Genomic DNA, 19357 nt, shown 5'->3' with positions numbered 1-19357 from the left:
TTAAGATTTTATTTATTTGAGAGAGAGGGAGCGTGTGCGAGAGCATGAGCAGGGGGAGGAGCAGAGGGAGGGGGAGAAGCAGACTCCCCACTGAGCGCAGAGCCCGACCTGGGGCTCGATCCCAGGACCCTGAGATCATGACCTGAGCTGAAGGCAGATGCTTAACCGACTGAGCCACCCAGGTGCCCTGAGGACCACCTTTCTTTGGAATCTGCAGGGTCTGAGCAGCCCCAACATACTGTTGTTGAGATGTACCTGTATGGTTGCAGGTATCAGTAGGGTTTTTTTTCTTTTTTGTTGCAGAGTGCTATTCCATTAAGTGAATATACCACGCTTTGTCCATTCCCCTGTTGAAGGACACCTGACTGTTTCCGACTTTAGGCTATTAGGGAGGAAATCTGCTACGAATGTTTCTGTGCAGTTCTTTTGGGTAAATACCTAGGAGTGGAATTGCTGGGTCAGACGGTAGGTGGCTGCTCAGTTTTATCAGAAACAGCTAGCCGTTCCCCAGAGGGCTGTGTCATTTCACATTCCCGCCAGGCAGCTCTCAGAGCCGCTCTGCTTCCCCACCCGCACTTGGCAGTGTCAGTCTTTTTAATTCTTGCTATTCTGGCAGGTTGGAAGTGATATCATGTGGTTACTTCCATTTTTTAATCCAGCAAAGTCAATATCTAATACCAAGATAGGTGAGAGTCTGTTTCGTCCTAGGAACTGAAGGCATAAGGCCGACAACTCAGTTTAACCTTGCAGTGCTCAGTTTTAATTTAAAATTGGGGCGGGCAGGGGCGCCTGGGTGGCTCAGTCAGTTAAGCGTCTGCCTCCGGCTCAGGTCATGATCCGGGGCTTCTGAGATCGAGCCCCGCATCGCAGGGAGTCTACTTCTCGCTCTGCCTGCCGCTCCCCCTGCTTGTGCTCTCTCTCTCTCTGACAAAGAAATAAAGTCTTTAAAAATAAAATAAAATAGGGGAGGGCAGAGAAGGCAAAGGAGGAAGAGGCTTTGCTAAGGGGATTGGTGAGCAGGGGGATCAGCTGCTACTCCTTTCAGCATGTCTGTATGTCCCAGCTATCCTGTCTTCCATGGGGTTGGGCTAGAATGTTCGATGGTCTTTACAGTTTGGGTCCAGCAGTACCGACCCTATAAAGGTAGCCAGCAGCCTCATTTCACCCGACATCCGGTAATCTGTGTCTTCCAGGCAAATGCCCCTTCTCCCTTGCAGAGCTATGGGTTTCCTGCCTGGGGGATTGAACTGAGTAGCCCCTGGGGTAATGCCAGTGTTAGGGTGGGAGCCCCAGGGACAGGCCCATCTTTCTCCTGACGAACCCTAACTGTGGGAAGTGGAATTCCTTCATCTGTAAAATGGGAGTAAAACCCCTTCCTTAGCCACCTCCAGTACAGCTGGGAGGATCAGGAAGCGCGTCTGAGAAAGGGGCAGGGCCCACGTGGCAGACAGAAGGTGTCCCTGGTAGGAGATGGGACGTAGGCCATGTCTCCCCAGGGCTTTATCCCTCTTTCTTTTTCCAGGAGTTCGCTCAGAATTTGATCAGATCGACACGTCCAACCCCAACTGTGTGGTCATTGCAGATGCCGGAGAAGGCTTTTCTTACCAAAACATGAATGAAGCCTTCCGGGTGCTCATGGATCTGGAAAAGCCTGTGCTCATCTCTCTGGGAAAAGGGTAAGTCAGCTTCAGGAAGAGTGTTTCCGGCTGCTTTGGACGACGCTCTGTGGGTCTCTGGCTTACAGAATCGGTACACAGTGCAGAAAAGTGGGTGTGGGGTGGGCACAGGCTGCCTTCCTTTTCCCTCCCTGCTTTTTTCTTGCTTTTTTTCTTCACCCTTCCTTTCTTTTAATAATTTGTGAGGGAATGAGAATCCTCTGACTTCGGGGGAGCTGGCTGGTCAGGCTTCCGTGTGGATGCTGGGCTGGGAGAGGCTGGGGCCGGGGAGGGTCACTGTGGACGGAGGCCCCGTCGAGGTCTCAGAGCGCAGGTGCTCACTGTCCCAAGGTTAGGTGTGTTTGCACAGAATACAGCACAAGGCACTGAAGAATCATCTAGGGGACACCTAAGTAGTAAAGAGGAGGTTCGAGGGCTTGGAGGGGTGCTCTGGGCCAGGCTCCACATCTCTGGCCGCAGAGCACAGTCTCTGTAAGGTCCTGATTTTGTTACTAGCATTTTTGTGTGAGTCTTTAGCACAGTCCTCTCTGTCTGTTTCTTTAGAAAAACCCAGACCAACCATGTTGATTATTTTTCACAACATCTTTTACCACCAAGACCGCGCATGTTCGTGGAAGGAAAATTAGAGAAAACAGATGAGCAAAAAGAAGAAAACAGAAAATATTTCCATTCCACTGCACAGGTTAACAGCTGTCAACACAGTGCTGTGTTTCCTTCCAAGTGGTTTCTGGTGCAAAGAAATCATTACAAAGGGACGTACTCGGAGCACCAGTATCAAACCTGACCTAGTTTTGTCACCCGGGTTTTTGTTGTTCACCAGATAATACTTTGTGAACAACTTTCAACTCAATAGGGAAATGTCTCTGTGGCACAGTTTTGCTGTAACCTTTTTACAGGATATCCTGTAGTTTCTGAAACCGATGCCTGCTGATGGACATTATTAGGTGGTTTCTGATCTTCTGCCAGAGTAAGGCCGAGATAAGCATCTTCACGTTTAGGATGATGTGCGTATCCGAGGCTCTCGATGCACGTTGCCAGGTTGCTTTCCAGAAAGCTGTGCAGACTTACTCTGTCATCACCAGAAGCGGTGCTAGGATTTGAGTCACGGGCTCTTAAAGTTGCAGGGACCCTCTGGAGCCCTGCCCTAGCTTTTCGTGCCTGGCAGGGATTTCGGGGCCGAATCTGGGGAAGCCTTTCCCAGCTTGGGTGCTTCTGCTGATCGGGAACTCCCTCCCTGTGTACGCAGGATGGGGCTGGCTATTGCAGTAGTCAAGGGAGGGACCTTTTGTTCGTCCAAGCGCCATTGCTGAGCACTTTATGTACTCCATTTTGTTTCATTCCCACCACAACCCTGCGAGCTGTAGGCAGTAGCAGCGCCATTTTGGAGGTGGGCTTATCGAGGCCTAAGGAGGTGAAGTAAGCCAAGGTCCCGGGCCAGTACATCCCGTCACTTCCAGGCTACATTCGAGAGCAGATGTTTGGCCCTCACAAGATCTTAAATTTGGGGAAGGGGGGGCGTGTTTAAAAATGGGAGATTTTATATAAAATATACAGATTTCTGGATTCTTCTTAAAAAATCAGAAGATCTGATAGTTCAGGGCCCCACATTCCACCACACCCAGAAGCTGAGCTGAGGCCACTGCCTCCATTAATTCCAGCTGACCTCAGACCCCACCACTTCTGCTGTTGTCCCTTCACCAAGCTCAGAGTCTGTTCTCACTTTACGTGTGCTGTTTTGGTTGTTTTTCTCCTGGTATTTCTTCATGGCTATGTCTCTGTCAAAACAGACGAACAGAAGACATTTCGGGAAAGAGAGGATAGCTTTCTTTTAGGAACTAAAAATATTCTAGTGTGTTTATCATGCAAATAGAATGTGTCCTGTATTAGTCAGGATTCATCACAGAAACAGAACCAAGAGAGGCTAGGTGAGTCCAAAATCTGCAGGGCAGGATGGCAGGCTGGAGACGCAGTGAAGAGCTATGGTCCGAGTCCGAAGGCTCTCTGCTGGCAGATTCCTTCTTGCTCAGGGAGGTCACACTGTTCTGTTTGTGCCTTCAACTGATTAGATGAGGCCCACCACAGAACGGAGGGCAATGTGTTTACTCAGAGACCACTGATTTAAATGTTAATTTCACCCAAGAAAGACCTTCACAGAAACATCCAGAATAATGTTTGACCAAATATCTGGCACCTCGGCCCAGTCAGGTTGATGCATAAAATTCACCCTCCTAGTCCCTTTCTGACCTCACAGCATTCTATGGTGTAGAGCACTGCAAACCATGGAACCTGCCTGCTTACCTCCCTTACATTCCAGGCTTGGTCCTTCGGGGTCCCTAAGATCACCAGCCCCTCACTAGAGAACAGCATAATTAAGAAGCTCTGTTGTAACTCATTTACATTAAAACTTTTTTCTTTAAAGTTGTCCCTGATTGTTAAATGTTATCGTTCCAGATTGTGGGTAGTGGTCAAAGTAGATATATTGTTGAAAAAGAAAAAGAAACAGAATCAGTTGCTTTTTAGCTTCGTCATTCTGCAGTAAATTCAAGAGTAGGCAAGGGTTGGTTTTACAAATAAGCAATTAGGGGGCGCCTGGGTGGCTCAGATGGTTAAGCGTCTGCCTTCGGCTCAGGTCATGATCCCAGGGTCCTGGGATCGAGTCCCGCATCAGGCTCCCTGCTCCTTGGGAGCCTGCTTCTCCCTCTGCCTCTCTCTCTCTCTCTCTCTCTCTCTCTGTCTCTCATAAATAAATAAATAAAATCTTAAAAAAAAAAACAAGCGATTGGGGTGCCTCTGACTTATGGGGCTTCTGACTTGGGCTATGGGTTGGGCGCTCGGAAATGAGGGACAGGAACTGAGAGCTTTCGGGCCCAGGTCAGCAGCTTCTCAGGACAGCCCAAGGACCCATGAAGAGCTGCTGTCCTGTCCGAGTGGGGGGCGTGGACGGCAAGGGGTCGTCCTCCACCAGCGTGGGGCCGCACGGTGCCCCCAAGGAGGCAGGATGGTGGAGGCACTGGGGCAGAATGTCCTCCTCCTGGAAATGGAGTGATTTACATTTGGCATCTGTTTGGACCGAGAGTGGGAATTGCCTTTGTAATTTCTTCTGTCATGCTGCCGTCAGAAAATTAAGCTGTTTACGCGACAGACTATGGAAGGTTAATGGCTCTTGTGGGAAAGGTCAAGTGGTCATTTTGAAGGGAGGTCGTGCTGAATAATCGGAAGGGCAGAAGAATAAAGCATAAAATCTATCTGACTGCTTCTGCCCAGCCCTGTCTCCCCAGCATCCCCAGTTTCTAGTTTGTGGCCGGAACACTCAGGTTCCAGCCAGGCCTCCTGTTGCTTTCGTGATGCCAGTAACATAAGATAGTATATCAGATCTCTTAGGTTTCGGGAATAACCTGGGCCTTTATATTTAGAAAAAATTAACTTAAGTACTTGTATTTCCTGTGTCTCTAAAAATGTTTTCAGCTAACAGATGGCCTTCAAGGTGGCTTTTGGTTTTCCTGAATGAGTAAGGAATAAAGAGAAATTCTGGATACTGTACAAACAAACCCAGATTCAGTTAAAAAAGAAATTTTAAGGTTTCTAATTTTGATTTATGGAAGTCAGTTTTTTCTTTAGGCTCTAAACATGAGTGTAACAAAGACAAGGTTTTGATTGTGTATTTTAAGCTGCACGCTCAGGTTTTTCCTTCCATCGGGACTAAATTTAAACTTCAGAAAGTCCAGGTTCCTGTCACTTGGGAAGAAAGACTCTGGGGAGTATGGGCCAGGCAGAAGTTGCGCCGTGGAGGTGTCCTCGGGAGGTTTTTCCAAAGGGAGGTACACCCAGCTCCAGTCGGCCCAGGGGCACTGGCCAGAGGCCCCCAGAATCCTCAACTCCAAACAGAGCTGGGCCTGTGGCAACAAGGTGGTGGTGTTTTTAATTTGTCCTTTGGCTTCTGGGTCAGCCTCTCTTGTGCTGGCCACATTCTCTCCTCACCTCTGTCCTTTGTCCCTGGCTCACCTTGACATGTCCGTTCCTCAGGGAGGCCCTCCCTGGTCCCCCTCCTGTCCCTTCTGGGCTCCCACTGCCCCCTTCTTCCCCTCCCACAGCAGTCACCACCCAGAGGGCGAGGGGATGAAGCTGAAGCAGCATCGTCTGGCCCATAGGGTCCTCAGCAGGGTGCTGCTGGTTGATTCTAAAAGCCTTGCAGGCCGGCCTGCATGGAGCCAGAGAACGCTGAGTGCTGGGTGAGTGTGGGCGGGAGGTCAGGCTCCTGCAGCCTTCAGGGCCTCAGGTGGGGCCCAGATGAACAGGCAGGACTCCTGGGTGCTCAGAGCTGGAAGAAAGGCGACAGCCCTGAAGCAGCTCCTGGGAAGCTCAGTTCTGACATTTCAGTAGGCACAGAACAGGTTGCGACTCCCACCGACGGGAAAGACTTGTGTTCATCCTTTCTGGCCCAGCTCATAGTTTACTGCCTGTAGCCTGGTCCGGATAAACAGAATAATAATATTTTCTAATATTTTTTGAGTGGTGTCTGCATGCGAGACGTCATGTTAAGAACTTTGCATGCATTATTTTGTTTGAGCCTCGCAACAATCCATGAGGTTGGCAGTGGGGCCCCTGCCCCCCATTTTACAGATTAGGAAACTGAGGCCCAGAGGACTTCAGCAACCCAAAGTCTCACAGTTAAAAAGAAGTAGAGCTTGGATTTGGGCCCTGGAGTCAGCGTGCTTCACTCTTCTTCTCTTGGGGTCTCTGCGTACGCGTTGTTCAATGTCTCTCCGACTCAGAGGGCATGGGAAAGAGAGGACACCTGACGTGATGGGTCTCAAAACATTTTAACAGTCCTGGGCTCCCATTAACCCTGTCTTTTGAGCGGCACAGATTAAACTACCTTTGCCCCTCTTTATAGTCGAATGGCTTTGCTCCGAGGGAACCGGGCTCGGTCCACCACGTGTCCCGAGGGGTCTGCGTGGCCTGGGGTGGGCCAGATGGTGGAGGCCAGGGCCAGTGCAACTCTCACGGCAGTCACAAAACCGTCCTCAGAAAGGCACACTCCCACGAGCCGAGCAGGGGCGGTCTCCAGTGAGACAGGGAAGAGAGAGTTGTCCTCTCATAAAAGCAACTGGCGCCCCTGAAACCTGGCACCTCGACCTCTGGCTAATCGGAGATGCTGCAGGGTGCTGTGGAACTAATGGAGTTTTCTTCTTCGGGCAGCAATTAAGGGTTAATTATTAGCAGGTAGGGCTTCACCACATGCTCTGTGGACCTTCTGTCCTTTCCCAGAACATAGGCCACTTGTCTTTCTGTTGGTGACAGGATCCGTCTGCCCCTGGGGTCCCCATAAGGCTGGCAGCAGGGGGCCACTGGGACTGAGAGCTGCTGGCCCACTGTCCTTCCTGCCCGGGCACGGTGACCCACCGCTGGGCTCTGTTGTGCCGACCTCCGTCGGTCGTTCCCAGCGTGGCACCTGGACTGACCCTCACCCGTGGCTCTGCGCTCCAGAGCTGGCAGAACCAGGATAGGGCAGTTTCTCTTGGCACAGCTCCTGGGCTCAGCTCATCTTGTCCCCTCCTGCTCTTTTGTAGACGCTACTACAAGGAGACCTCGGGCCTGATGCTGGACGTTGGTGCCTACATGAAGGCGCTCGAGGTACCTGCCCTGAGTCTGTCTGAGCCTTCTTCAGATCTCAGGGCTGTCTGGGATGCTTCTGGTCTTTCCGGAGAAGGGGGTGTATTCCATGTCTGAATCGCCTCTTCTGTTTCCAAAGTAGGGCCTCCTATTCGGGGCTTCAAGCTGAGCGCGCCCCCTCTGCTCCGGAGCATGGCCCCTAGCCGCCCTGGTTGTCACTCTGCTCTCCTGTCTCTCCTGTTCCTCCCCACACCCTAGCCCTCCTGCCGTGGACCCGGCTGGCCTCCAGCCTGCTCACTCCTGCTGTCCTCTCCGACTCTCGGCTCCCGTCTCTGTGCGGGCCACCTGCCTCATCCCTGACCCTGCTCATCTGCAACATCTGCTCATGAGCTTGATGTGTCCTAATGGGACTCCGTCCTCCAGTTTCCAGGGCCGGGCTCAGATGGGGCTCCCCAGCGCCCACTCTGACCCATGCCTGCTCAGCCGCCCCAGGTCAGCTGACCTGCCATCCTCATTGCTACGTAGTCTCCTGCGTACCTGCACTCAGGTGGGAGGGCTGGGCAGACTGACAGATAGAGCCCTGGACCTTTTCCCCTGGAGGGCCGGTGACAGAGTTGGGGGCAGTGGAGAAGCAAGTACGCAAATGAGAGCACCAGCCAAGGTCGGGGTGGGGTGGGGTGGTGGCCCACCTCCTGCTGTGCTCAGGTTTTTGAGCAGATGTCAGGGGACGTGGTGGGGGTGCCCTGAGCATCCTGATGCTCTTGCCTCTGAGATGTGTCTCTCAGCCCAAGTGTTCTGCCTCTCGGAGGCCCCTGGCCCGTGGGTGCGCATTTGGGGCGCTCTCCCGTTGATTCCCCAGAGGGAGGCCTTCGGAGGAGTATTCGCCTGTGGCTTCATCCTCAACCCGTGCTGTGTCCTTCTCTCTTTTCCCAGTATGCCTGTGGAATCGAAGCCGAAGTGGTGGGGAAACCTTCTCCTGAGTACTTCCAGTTGGCCCTGAAGGAGATGGGGGTGGAAGCCCACGAGGTAGGGTGGTTTCTCAGGGGAGTGTGTGTGTGTGAGTGTGTGTGTGGGGAAGCCGCTCTGTCAGGGACGGCCTGGAGCATGGGCTGAGAGGGATGGGGGTGGAAGCCCACGAGGTAGGGTGGTCTCTCAGGGGAGTGTGTGTGTGTGAGTGTGTGTGTGGGGAAGCCGCTCTGTCAGGGACGGCCTGGAGCATGGGCTGAGAGGGCTCGGGCGGCCTGTGGAGGTCGGCTGGGCAGCCGGGCGTGGACGCTTCCGCCCACGAGAGCTGATTTTACTGGGAAGGGGGAGAAGGACCACAGAGGAGGCCCACTGAGTGCTTTCAAGCAGTTAAATTAGTTTCAGCATAAGAGGAAGACACAAAGGCCGGTGGCCGTTTCTAAGTGACTTCTGCTTCTTCTCTGGAAGGATAAGAATTGACCAGCCCCACCAACGTGTTAAAAATAGTTCGCAGAAGAGGCGAGGGGTGGGCAGCCCGGGGATGGGCGGCAGGCGTGGGGGGCTGGCCGAGGGTCGTGGGCTGCCAGACCGTGCTCGCCTCAGTGCTGCCGGGTACAGGCCGCCGCCCGCGGTGGCCCGGAGGTGCCGTCACGCGTCCGGGTGGCGGAGGTCAGCAGTCAAGAGCAGGAGGGCAGGGGACCCGCCCTGCGCCTTCCACCAGGCGCTGCTCGAGTTCCTGGTGTGCCTGCCCTCTGAGAAGCGGCTCAGATGTGAAACATCGACCAGTGAACTGAAGAATGAAGAATCGGGAAGAGCCCAGCCCATTATTGACGGGATTCCTCGTATGGTACCACAGGCGGCTAGGATGACACGGCAACGTCAGAAGCAAGAAGAAATGGAGCAGCTCTAGAGCATCATGGAAGACAACACACAACTGAATTTTCTTTCTTTTTTTCTTTCTTTCCTTTCTTTTCTTTCTTTCTTTCTTTCCTTTCTTTCTTTTTCCTTCCTTCCTTCCTTCCTTCCTTTCTTTCTCTCTCTCTCTCTCTCTCTTTCTTTCTTTCTTTCTAGATCTTACTTATTTGAGAGAGAGAGACAACGTGAGAGAGTGTGCAGCATGAGCAGCGGGGAAGGCAGAGGGAGAAGCCAATTCCCCGCGGAGCAGGGAGCCTGATGTGGGGCTTGATCCCAGGACCCTGGGACCATGACCCGAGGTGAAGGCAGACGCTTAACCAGTTGAGCCACCCAGGCGTCCCACAGCTGAATTTTCTCAACACCACTTACCTTTTAAAGAGTCCGAGTGGCAGGGAAGATGTGGGGGAGAAGAATATCTCTGCCTCTTCCTACGCTGACTGTCCTGTTCCGTCGGTCTCTTTGGCAGGACTGTTCGGTTCTGCCTCCGGGGAAGAAAAGCTCACATGAGGCTGCACTAGCCCAGCCAGCCTGGGCTTTTCTAGTCGGTCCCTGCCCATGACCATACCCATGTATGTGTTCTTCCTCTGCCTTTGGACTTGGATGGCCATCTCACTCTGCAGGTATAATTAAGGCAACCAGAGCCACGGGGGCGCCTGGGTGGCCTAGTCAGTTCAGTGTCTGCCTTCAGCTCAGGTCATGATCCCGGGGTCCTGGGATCGAGCCCCATATTGGGCTCCCTGCTCCGCGGGGAGTCTGCTTCTCCCTTTGCCTGCCTCCCTGCTTGTACTCCCTCCCTTCCTCTCTCTCTCTCTCTCAAGTAATGAAACAAAATCTTTTTTTTTTTTTTTGGTATAAACAAAATCTTAAAGAAAAAGACAACCAGAGCTGAGATGATGTATAGATTAATGATACGTCTTGAGTGTATATCTCTGAAAGCTCAACCACATGGAAATCCTGGAAACCCACTTAATTTGCAGGAAAGGTGCTCTGCTTGGCTGCTCTCAGAGATTTAGGGCTGTGGGAGGCCTAAGCTGCAGAAATTTCTTTCACCACACTTTTGTTCTGCCCCTTTTTTTCGAAAACTCTAATTTGTAACTACTGTATCAGAAGAAACATTTCAACCAAGTTTCTCCTTGGAAATTAACAATCCTACCTGATGACTGTCCCATCACCTGATGACTTTATTTCTTACCCCACCCAGCGAAAAGTGAATAATTACAATTTAATATGTTTATTCTAGACTCAGCGCATTGGGCAGAGTCCCATGTTGAGGCTGACTGAAATAGCTCCGAAGAGGCCATGCGGGGGTGCTTGTAGACAAGAGCATTTGAGCTAGTGTGGCAGAAAACCACGATAAAATGGAAATTTTATGTCCTTGCAAACATTCTGAGTTTATAAAACTACCTTCCTCTCTTTGACATCAAATGCTTACGTTAGTGATGATAAAATAAGAGGACTCTTTTCCATAAAAAAAAAAGTTCATTGAAAAGACAATATGTAGCAAGATTCAAATATGTAAGAATAAAATCATGTGTCTTGCCACCCTTACAGGATGACTGTTTTTGAGACAGATGGCCAAAAAAAAAGCACTTACGATTTTGATGTCCACAGTGCCCCCCATTTCCCAGGGGGTGTGGAGTTGGTCCCCAGCAGCAGGTGGTTTATGGAGAGCGTTGTTGAAAAGACAGTGGGCACATGTCTGCAGCCGGCCAAGGCTGCCCTGATGTCTGTTTTGGATATGACGCTGGGGACATTGTCAGCACCCTGTGGTGAGGCGAGTACCCCCAGGATCACTGTGGTGCTCCCTTCTTGTTGGATCCGAATTTCCCACGTGTTCCTGTCTAGAGCACTGGTGTTTCACGATGCATGGAAAAGGCTAGCCGTCCGCCCCGGAAGTCTGGAACCTCTGCTCCCAAGCCTCCTTGACATCTGTGAATGTCAGGGCACAGGGAGTCAGGGGTCCTCAGGAAGAACCCAGGAAATGCCTTGTGAGCCTGGTAGGAGAGGAGAGGCTTGTGTTTTGAGTGAACAAAGACCACAGGCTTAACGACCTTGGGTTTTCACGACTTTGTTTCCTAGGGCAGAATTTCTTTCTTTCTTTCTTTTTTTTTTTTAAGATTTTATTTATTTATTTGAGAGAGAGAGAATGAGAGATAGAGAGCACGAGAGGGAAGAGGGTCAGAGGGAGAAGCAGACTCCCCGCCGAGCAGGGAGCCCGAGGCGGGACTTGATCCCGGGACTCCGGGATCATGACCTGAGCCGGAGGCAGTCGCTTAACCCACTGAGCCACCCAGGCGCCCCAGAATTTCTTTTTTACTGTGGCGTATTTCAGAGGCATTCTCCCCATGTATCCGTCACTCAGATTTAACAAGTAAAAGATTTTGCCACATTCCCTTCTTTTTCCTTTTTCTTTTTTAACTTGGGTTTTTTTTTTTTTTTGCTATTGTATTTATTTTTTATTTTTTTTAAAGTTGATGGTATTTTGAAGAGTTTATTTATTTATTTGACAGAGACTAGATAGAGCCAGAGAGCACAAGCAGGGGGAGTGGGAGAGGGAGAAGCAGGCTCTGCACCGAGCAGGGAGCCCGATGCGGGGCTCGATCCCAGGCCCCTGGGAGCATGATCTGAGCCGAAGGCAGACGCTTCACCATCTGAGCCACCCAGGCGCCCCTTGCTGTTGTATTTAAAATCCCAGATTTGTTGTTATTGTATCCTTTCATGTTGTAGTACGTCTTTCCAAAAAAGATGGGTATTTTTGAGGTAACTGTAGTATGTTAATACACCTAACAATGGCCAAAAAGCACACAAAAAGATACTCAGTGTCATTAGTCATTAGGGAAATAAATGCAGATCAAAACTACAGTGAAATCCCACCTCACACCCACTTGGATGGTCATCCATAATAATGTTTTTAAAAGATTATTTATTTATTTGACAGCACAAGCAGGGGGGAGGGGCAGAGGGAGAAGCAGGCTCCCCACTGAGCAAGGGGCCCGATGTGGGACTCGATCCCAGGACCCCAGGATCATGACCTGAGCCAAAGGCAGACTAAGCCACTCAGGCGCCCCTATCCATAATAACTTTAAAAAACAAAAACAATGGAAGATGGCCAGCATTGGCAAGGATGTGGAGAAATTGGAACCCTCATGTGGGGACACTGGCCAGATGTGAAATGGAGCCAACCACTCTGGAAAACAGCTTCTGGATGAGGTAAACAGAAGCACCATATGACCCAGCAATTCCACTCCTACGACTGCATCCAGAACGATTGAAAACAGGTGTTCAAACAAAAACTTATACATGAATATTCATAGCAGCACGGTTCACAATAGCCAAAAAGCAGAAATAATGCAAACGTTCATCAGCACATGCATGGATCAACAAAATGTGGTCTATTCACACGATGGAATATTTCAGCTATAAAAAGAACAAAATGCTGATAAATGCTACACTGTGGATGTACCTAGAAAACATGGTGAGTGAAGGCAGCCAGACACAAAAGGCCACATTTTACATGTTATATGGCGTTTATATGAGGTGTCCCGAATAGGCAAATCAGAGATACAAAACAGATGAGTGGTTCCCGAGGCTGGGGGAGGGGGAGTGGGGACGGGCTGCTGATGGAGACAGTCTCCCTTTGGGGTGATAAAAACGTTTGGACCTGGACAGGGATGACGGTCATACAACATTGTGAATGTACTTAATGCCACTGATTTGTACGCTTTAAATGCTTACGTTGGTAAATTTTGTGGGTTTTTTTTTTTATCACAATGGGAAAAAATCTACCTACAAAATCAACAGTGATTCCTTAGTATTATCCAATAATCGAATTTAAATTTCTCTGGTTGTCTCAGAAATATTCTTTCATGTTGATATTTTTGAATCAAATCCAGACAGGGTCCATATCTTTTATGTGGTGGTTTTGTCTCTGAAACTTCTCATTTTAACTTTTTATCACTGAACATTTCGAGTACCTATGCAAGGAGAGAGAGAGAGTAGAATAATGAACTCCTAGGTCCCATCACCGAGCTTTGCTAATGATCAACTAACAACCAGTTAGAAAAAGCTTATTTTTAACTGTTCATTTTGAAGAGTTTCACACTTAAAAAAGTTGCAAAATTAGCACAAAGAATTTCCATATGCCTTACACCAGCTTCCCCAAACGCTAACATCTTACATAACAGTCATTGATCAGTGATAAAATCAGATGTCATCAGCCAGCCCACCAGTGTCTTTGGGACATGTTGCTTGTAGCAATGGCATCCCCCAGGGTCCTTCCTTCTGGGCCAGTTTCCCAGTCTTTCTAGTCTTTAAGGACGGTGGCATTTTTGAAGAGTACTGGCTGGTTATCTTGTAGACTATCCCTCAATTTGGTTTTTTTTCCTCCTGTCTCCTCGTGATTTAATTTAATTTTAGGTTACGCATTTTTGGCAGGAATGTCCCAGAAACAGTGCTGTGCCCTTTCAGTGCATTTCATCAGGAGGCACATGAGGGCACGTCTCCCCGTTGTTGGCTGCGGTTCACTTTGATCAGCATTGGAGGTGATCTGTGCCAGGGTTCACACTGCAGAATTACTACTTGTCCCATTTAACTAATAAGTATCTTGTGGGAAAGCCTGTTGACTGTATAAATGGCCTCTTTCCCATCATTCTTTTCCCCTCTTAATGTTTGCATTCATTGATAATTCTTTTTTTTTTTAAAGATTTTTTTATTTATTTATTCATGAGAGGCAGAGACAGAGAGAGAGAGAGAGAGAGAGAGAGAGAGAGAGAGGCAGAGGGAGAAGCAGGCTTCCCACTGAGCGGGGAGCCCGATGCGGGACTCGATCCCAGGACCCCGGGATCATGACCTGAGCCGAAGGCAGACGCTTAACCATCTGAGCCACCCAGGCGCCCTGCATTCATTGATAATTCTTAACGAAGCAGTTATTACAGGGTGTTTGCCAAACAATGAATTTGTATTTCTATCATTCCTTCTATATTTATTAGCTCGAATTTACTATAAGAAAGAGCTTTCCTTTTTTCCCCCATTGATCTGTTTATTCCAACATGGACTCAAGGATATTTGTTTTATTCCCTAAGTTACAGTCCTTTCCTATTGTTATTAATTTTGTTGCTCAGATTGTCCCATATTTGGCCATTAATTAATCTTCAAGATTAATAGCCGCTTGTTTGATCTATACTCCATCCATTCTTCTTCCCTAAATTATTTTGAATCATATCCCAGAAATCCTGTTACTTCATCTCTAAATATTTCTGTGTCCCTAAAAGAGAGGAATTCTTTTAAAAATCATAGATAATGCCATTGCCATGTCTAAATAATACCAACAATAATTTCATAATATCATCAAATATCCAGTCATTGTTCACATATCCTTCATGGTCTTAAAATTGTTTTATGTTGCTTACAATTTGTTTGAATCAGATCCAGATGAGGCTTTTGCATTGTGATTGGTCAATGAGATTCTCAAGTGTTTTTTAATCTACTGATCCCCCCCCCCAGGCCCCCCCCCCCCCCGTCTCCCTTTTGTTTTTCCTTGCAATGTTACGAAGGGGAAACTGGGTGGTTTGTCATGTGGAATTTCCCATGGGCCGGATTTTGTTGATTGTACCTCTGGTACACTTTCATGTTCTCTTCTGTCCTCTGTTCTCTGAATATTGATAGTTAGATGTAGAAGTTTGGTCAGAATCTGGTTCAGTTTTTTTGATGACTACTTTATGGATGGTGGTGTGTCCTCCAATAGCAGGCAGAGAATGTCCAGTTTTCTCCTTTTGTGTTATTAGCTGCTATTCATGATTGGTGCTAACTCCTTTAATTCCTCAAGGACTGTAGAATGGAGCTGTTTGAATTCTGTCATTCCTTCTTCATTTTCCCGTCTGGATTACTTCTACATAGGAAAACTTCTCACCAGCTCTTTGTTACCCTGAGGTACAGTTCACACAGGGAACTCCAGATAAATGCCTGTTTTCTTTCTCATTGTTCATTAGTTTTCAAAATAATGAGTTGATTCTCTAGCATCTTTCCAAGGTAATGAAGGAGATTTAAAACTACGTATATCACTATAAATAGATAGACATAAGCAGATTTGATGTGTTTCAATCCATTGCAGTCATGATCTTATTCATGTAGAAAGTATTTCATCTTTGACCAGTGGGACCCCCTTAAAGTTGGCCTCTGGGTCCTTCTGACCTGACCCCAGTAGTCTTTGAGGTTTTTTTACTCTCTGTTATGACAGGATGTTCCACACCTGCCTTGCACATTTCCTGTCTTAGGCTTGTGATTCACCCTTCTTCCCAGAGGGCTTCCCAGGAGCCTTGCTTACTTTTAGTGGAAAATGGTATTTAGAAACCATAATTGGAACATTAACAGTTCTTGTTGCTACTGGGCTGATCATCATTTCTAAGCCTTTTTATTTATTTATTTTTTTAAATTTAAGATTATTTATTTTTGGGGGGAGCACGAGTGGGGGGAGGGGCAGAGGCAGAGGGAGAAGCAGACTCCCCACCGAGCAGGGAGCTCAAATGTGGGGCTGGGTCCCAGGACCCCGGGATCATGACCTGAGCCAAAGGCAGGCGCTTAACCAACTGAGCCACCCAGGCGCCCCTTTTCTGAGGCTTTTCAGTCACTAAGGCTCAGAAAAGTATCTGTCTTTAAACATGAACTACATCTGGAGTTCGTACTGAAACCTCTGATGCATCAGGCCTGTGGGTTTCTACTTGACCTCATCAGTCTTCTCTCTGTATTTCCTTTTTCCACATCAAAAATCATGGCTCTCAGGGATGCCAACAGAATCAGTCATTTGTTTCCATCCATAGAACACATGGGAGTCTTGAATCTCAGAAACTGCGAAAGAACCAAACATGAACAGTTTGGTGCTGCCACGGGGCTAGCAGTGCCCCCGAGACGGGGACCCCGTTGTGCGTGGTGTCCCAGTGGACTGGACGGCCATCGCAGTGTCTCTGTCCTGACTGATCACTGAATCTGATGGCAGCAGTTACCCTTACTGTTGAAAAGTTCTTATTTTGACAGGTTTTTGTTTTTTGTTTTTTGTTTTTTGTTTTTTTTTTGTTTTTGTATAGAGCACCTTCCTCTAGAGATTTACAACCAAAATGCTATATTTTAGAGCCACAGGTATAGTTCCTGTCTGGATGGTATGGCACCAACAGGACCCTCTTTGAATTTACTTGTAAGTTTTAGGGAATTGGTTTTCAACATTTACATTTTTTTATAGTTATGTAAGATATTTACGTGGCTTCAAAGTCAAATCCACGAAACGAGAGACAGGGAAGTAGAGCTTCTGTGCTTCTCTTTCTCTTTCTACTCATCTTGTTGGAGCCCTTTTTACAAATATTATGGCTTACCTTTTCATTTCTTAAATATAAACAACTATGTGTGTGTATATATATTCATTTATTTTTAAAATATTTTATATAGTGGGGCGCCTGGGTGGCTCAGTCGTTAAGATTCTGCCTTCGGCTCAGGTCATGGTCCCAGGGTCCTGGGATCGAGCCCCGCGTCGGGCTCCCTGCTCCGCGGGAAGCCTGCTTCTCCCTCTACCACTCCCCCTACTTGTGTTCCCTCTCTCGCTGTGTCTCTGTCAAATAAATAAATAAAATCTTAAAAAAAAAAAGAGTGGGCTCAGGCGAGCAGGGGGAAGGGTAGCGGGAGAGGGAGAGAGAGAATCTCAAGCAGACTCTGCGCTGAACGTGGAGCCTGATTTGGGGCTCGATCCAACAACCCTGAGATCACAACCTGAGCTGAAACCAAGAGTTGGATGCTCAACCAGCTGAGCCATCCAGGGTCCACTGTATATACTTATATTCTACTCAGAGGATAAATTTAAGAGAGAATAAATTCTTAGATGATTTGTTACAGAGTAGGAGAAAGGCTAATGTAACGTGAGTTTAAAAACCGGTATTTAGGGCTAGGCGCCTGGGTGGCTCAGTCAGTTAAAGCGTCTGCCCTTGGCTCGGGTTGTGATCTCAGGATCCCTGCTTGGTGGGGAGCCTGTTTCTCCCTCTCCCTCTCCCTCTGTGCTCTCTCTCTTTCTCAAATGAATAAATAAAATCTTAAAAAAAAAAAACAACACCTGGTATTTAGAATTATACGTCATGACATTATCATTGGTTATATTGGATAGTTCAACCTGGCATGGTTCCCCCTCTCCCTTTTTTGCTTTTTGGCATTTTTCAGTTATTTTCGCAGCGGGCAGCTTTTACATTCTGAATGAGAAACTGCCCTCCCCGCACCTCAGAGAGCAGCTGAGGCCCGTATGGGGGGGCGGCTTAATCTGGGCGTCTCATTTGGCGGGGGCTGGGGCTGGGGCTGGGGCTGTGGGGTCGGGAGTGGGGGGCTTCGGTTTTGGGATTTCTCGTGAATCTCTTGTGTGTGATGAGGTTGAGGTCCCTTCGGCAGTTGATTGCGAGCAGCAGAGGCCCTGGGTAGCTGGGGGATTGTTTTCTCTGGCGGCTCTGAGCACGATCTTATTTACCCCTCACATTACCGTTCTCCCTTCCCCCTCACGTGTCATTTCCGTCACTCCCCTTGACAGACATTTGAGCGGTAACTGCATGTTGTTAACGCTCTCACCCCGCCGTTTTTCTAAAATGTTCGTTAATGTTGTTTTGAGCCTCAGGATGTGTAGACATTTTAAGGCAGTATTTCAAAATAAGGCCATTTCAAATGAACTGTGCCTTATGCACAAGGTGATAATTCTCTGTTCCTGCTCCTTTATTTTTAATGAAAAATGCCTATGAGGAGCGATCCTGCTGCCGCAGTGCCACACGGTGGCAAATCTTAAATTTTTCAAGCTACTTTAATCAATAAAGTTATCACCAGTCATTTCCCTTGATAACTGCTCCTTCCAGGCCCCGGCCCACTTCCACTGCTGAGTCCTCTGTCTGCGCTCGGAATGGACATAACCACCCAAATCCAATTTTCATTCTAACCTTTCCTCAATAGCCTAGAAATAACAGATTGCTGGTATTACTCTAATAGATTGGAAATTCAAACCTCTTAGAGGTAACCAGGCCCTTTTCAAGATTCAGTAATAAGGCAAAGAATGACATACCTTAAAGGTTACTTCTAGAAATACCTAACTTCTCATGGTTTAAGGCTTCTGAATCCGTGAGTGGTTTTATAGCTTCATTCTGAAGCCCAAATGATGTGAGGGTTTTGGCAGTTTTCCATAAACATAGAAATTGCGTCCATTGCAAATTACGCGGGTTTTGTGGAAATTGGGACTGTTGAAACCAGAGGGCTTAGCACAGGAGCCAAGAAGCTGGGGGCGCCCATTTCACAGATGGGGGGCCTGACGCTTGGAGAGGAAGGACCTCGAGTACCTGGAGCACCGCATGTGCTGGGCACACCGGGTATCATCACGTATCTGTTTATTTCACGAAGTCCTTACTCCAGTCCTTGTCCCAGATACTTGCATTTCCATTAGGGCAGCATTTCCCCACCTGGGCACCCTTGACATTTGGGGGCCAGGTCATTCTTTGTGGTGGGAGGCTGTCCTGTGCAATCCTTTCCCTAGTTATGAAACCGCAGATGTCTCCCGATGTTGCCAGATGTCCCCCTGGGGGCCAGATTGCAGCCGTTGAGAAGCACAGCATTAGGGAGTAGTCACAGGACCCTAGTACTGAACCCAAGATTACTCTGCTGATGAGGCATTTGGCCACAAACCTGTCCCCTCCAGGCCTTTGCTGTACCCCGGTTCTCAAGGAGGGGGCCGACCACATAGCAGGATTTTTAGGCTCGGTAATTGAACTTTGAAAAGGTGTGTTTAGTAGTACAATATCACTTGCTATTTTGAAAAGTACTAAATATCGTTGGCAGAATACATACTATAGACAATAAAGTTAGAAAGGGTCTCAGGTGGGGTGGGTAAATGCCCTCAGGACGGCCTATCGAATATGGGGGGCAAGGTTTGTAGGTTTATCCTGAGAGGGCTGGGCATAAAACATGGACGCTGTCGTTCTGCTCACTGGTTCTCAGATCATTCATTCTAGCTACGTGGCTGTGGGGACAGGCTCTCTTCACCCTAGTGGCGAGACCTGTGGCTGGGGAGTGAATGTCATGTGGGGCCACTGGGGGCCATTCATTTCTCTCATGGCCTCCCCCCCGCCCCATGGATTTCCATGGAAGGCCCATCCCCAGTCCCCTCTACAGCTCAGGCCCTGCCCCCCAGT

At 48.5% G+C, this 19357-nt stretch overlaps 1 protein-coding gene and 1 pseudogene across 2 annotated transcripts in view; both read left to right on the top strand.

Moving 5' to 3' along the window:
- The window catches only part of LHPP (phospholysine phosphohistidine inorganic pyrophosphate phosphatase), a 127763-nt gene that overhangs the window by 26410 nt on the left and 81996 nt on the right, over window positions 1–19357 (top strand). For both annotated transcript variants that reach the window (XM_028119906.1, XM_028119908.1), the window contains exons 3-5: window positions 1523–1676; window positions 7247–7310; window positions 8223–8315. In XM_028119906.1, coding sequence (XP_027975707.1) covers window positions 1523–1676; window positions 7247–7310; window positions 8223–8315 — 311 coding nt within the window. The remainder of the gene's footprint in view (window positions 1–1522; window positions 1677–7246; window positions 7311–8222; window positions 8316–19357) is intronic.
- On the top strand, window positions 9270–9829 carry LOC114221787 (phosphatidylinositol N-acetylglucosaminyltransferase subunit Y-like; annotated as a pseudogene).

This window comes from Eumetopias jubatus, unplaced genomic scaffold, assembly GCF_037043125.1.
Source record: "Eumetopias jubatus isolate StellerSeaLion01/CBP00866 unplaced genomic scaffold, mEumJub1_p1.0 scaffold_17, whole genome shotgun sequence".
Lineage (NCBI taxonomy): Eukaryota > Metazoa > Chordata > Mammalia > Carnivora > Otariidae > Eumetopias > Eumetopias jubatus.
The sequence above is the reverse complement of the archived record's forward strand: the minus strand, read 5'-3'. Positions and strand labels throughout refer to the sequence as shown.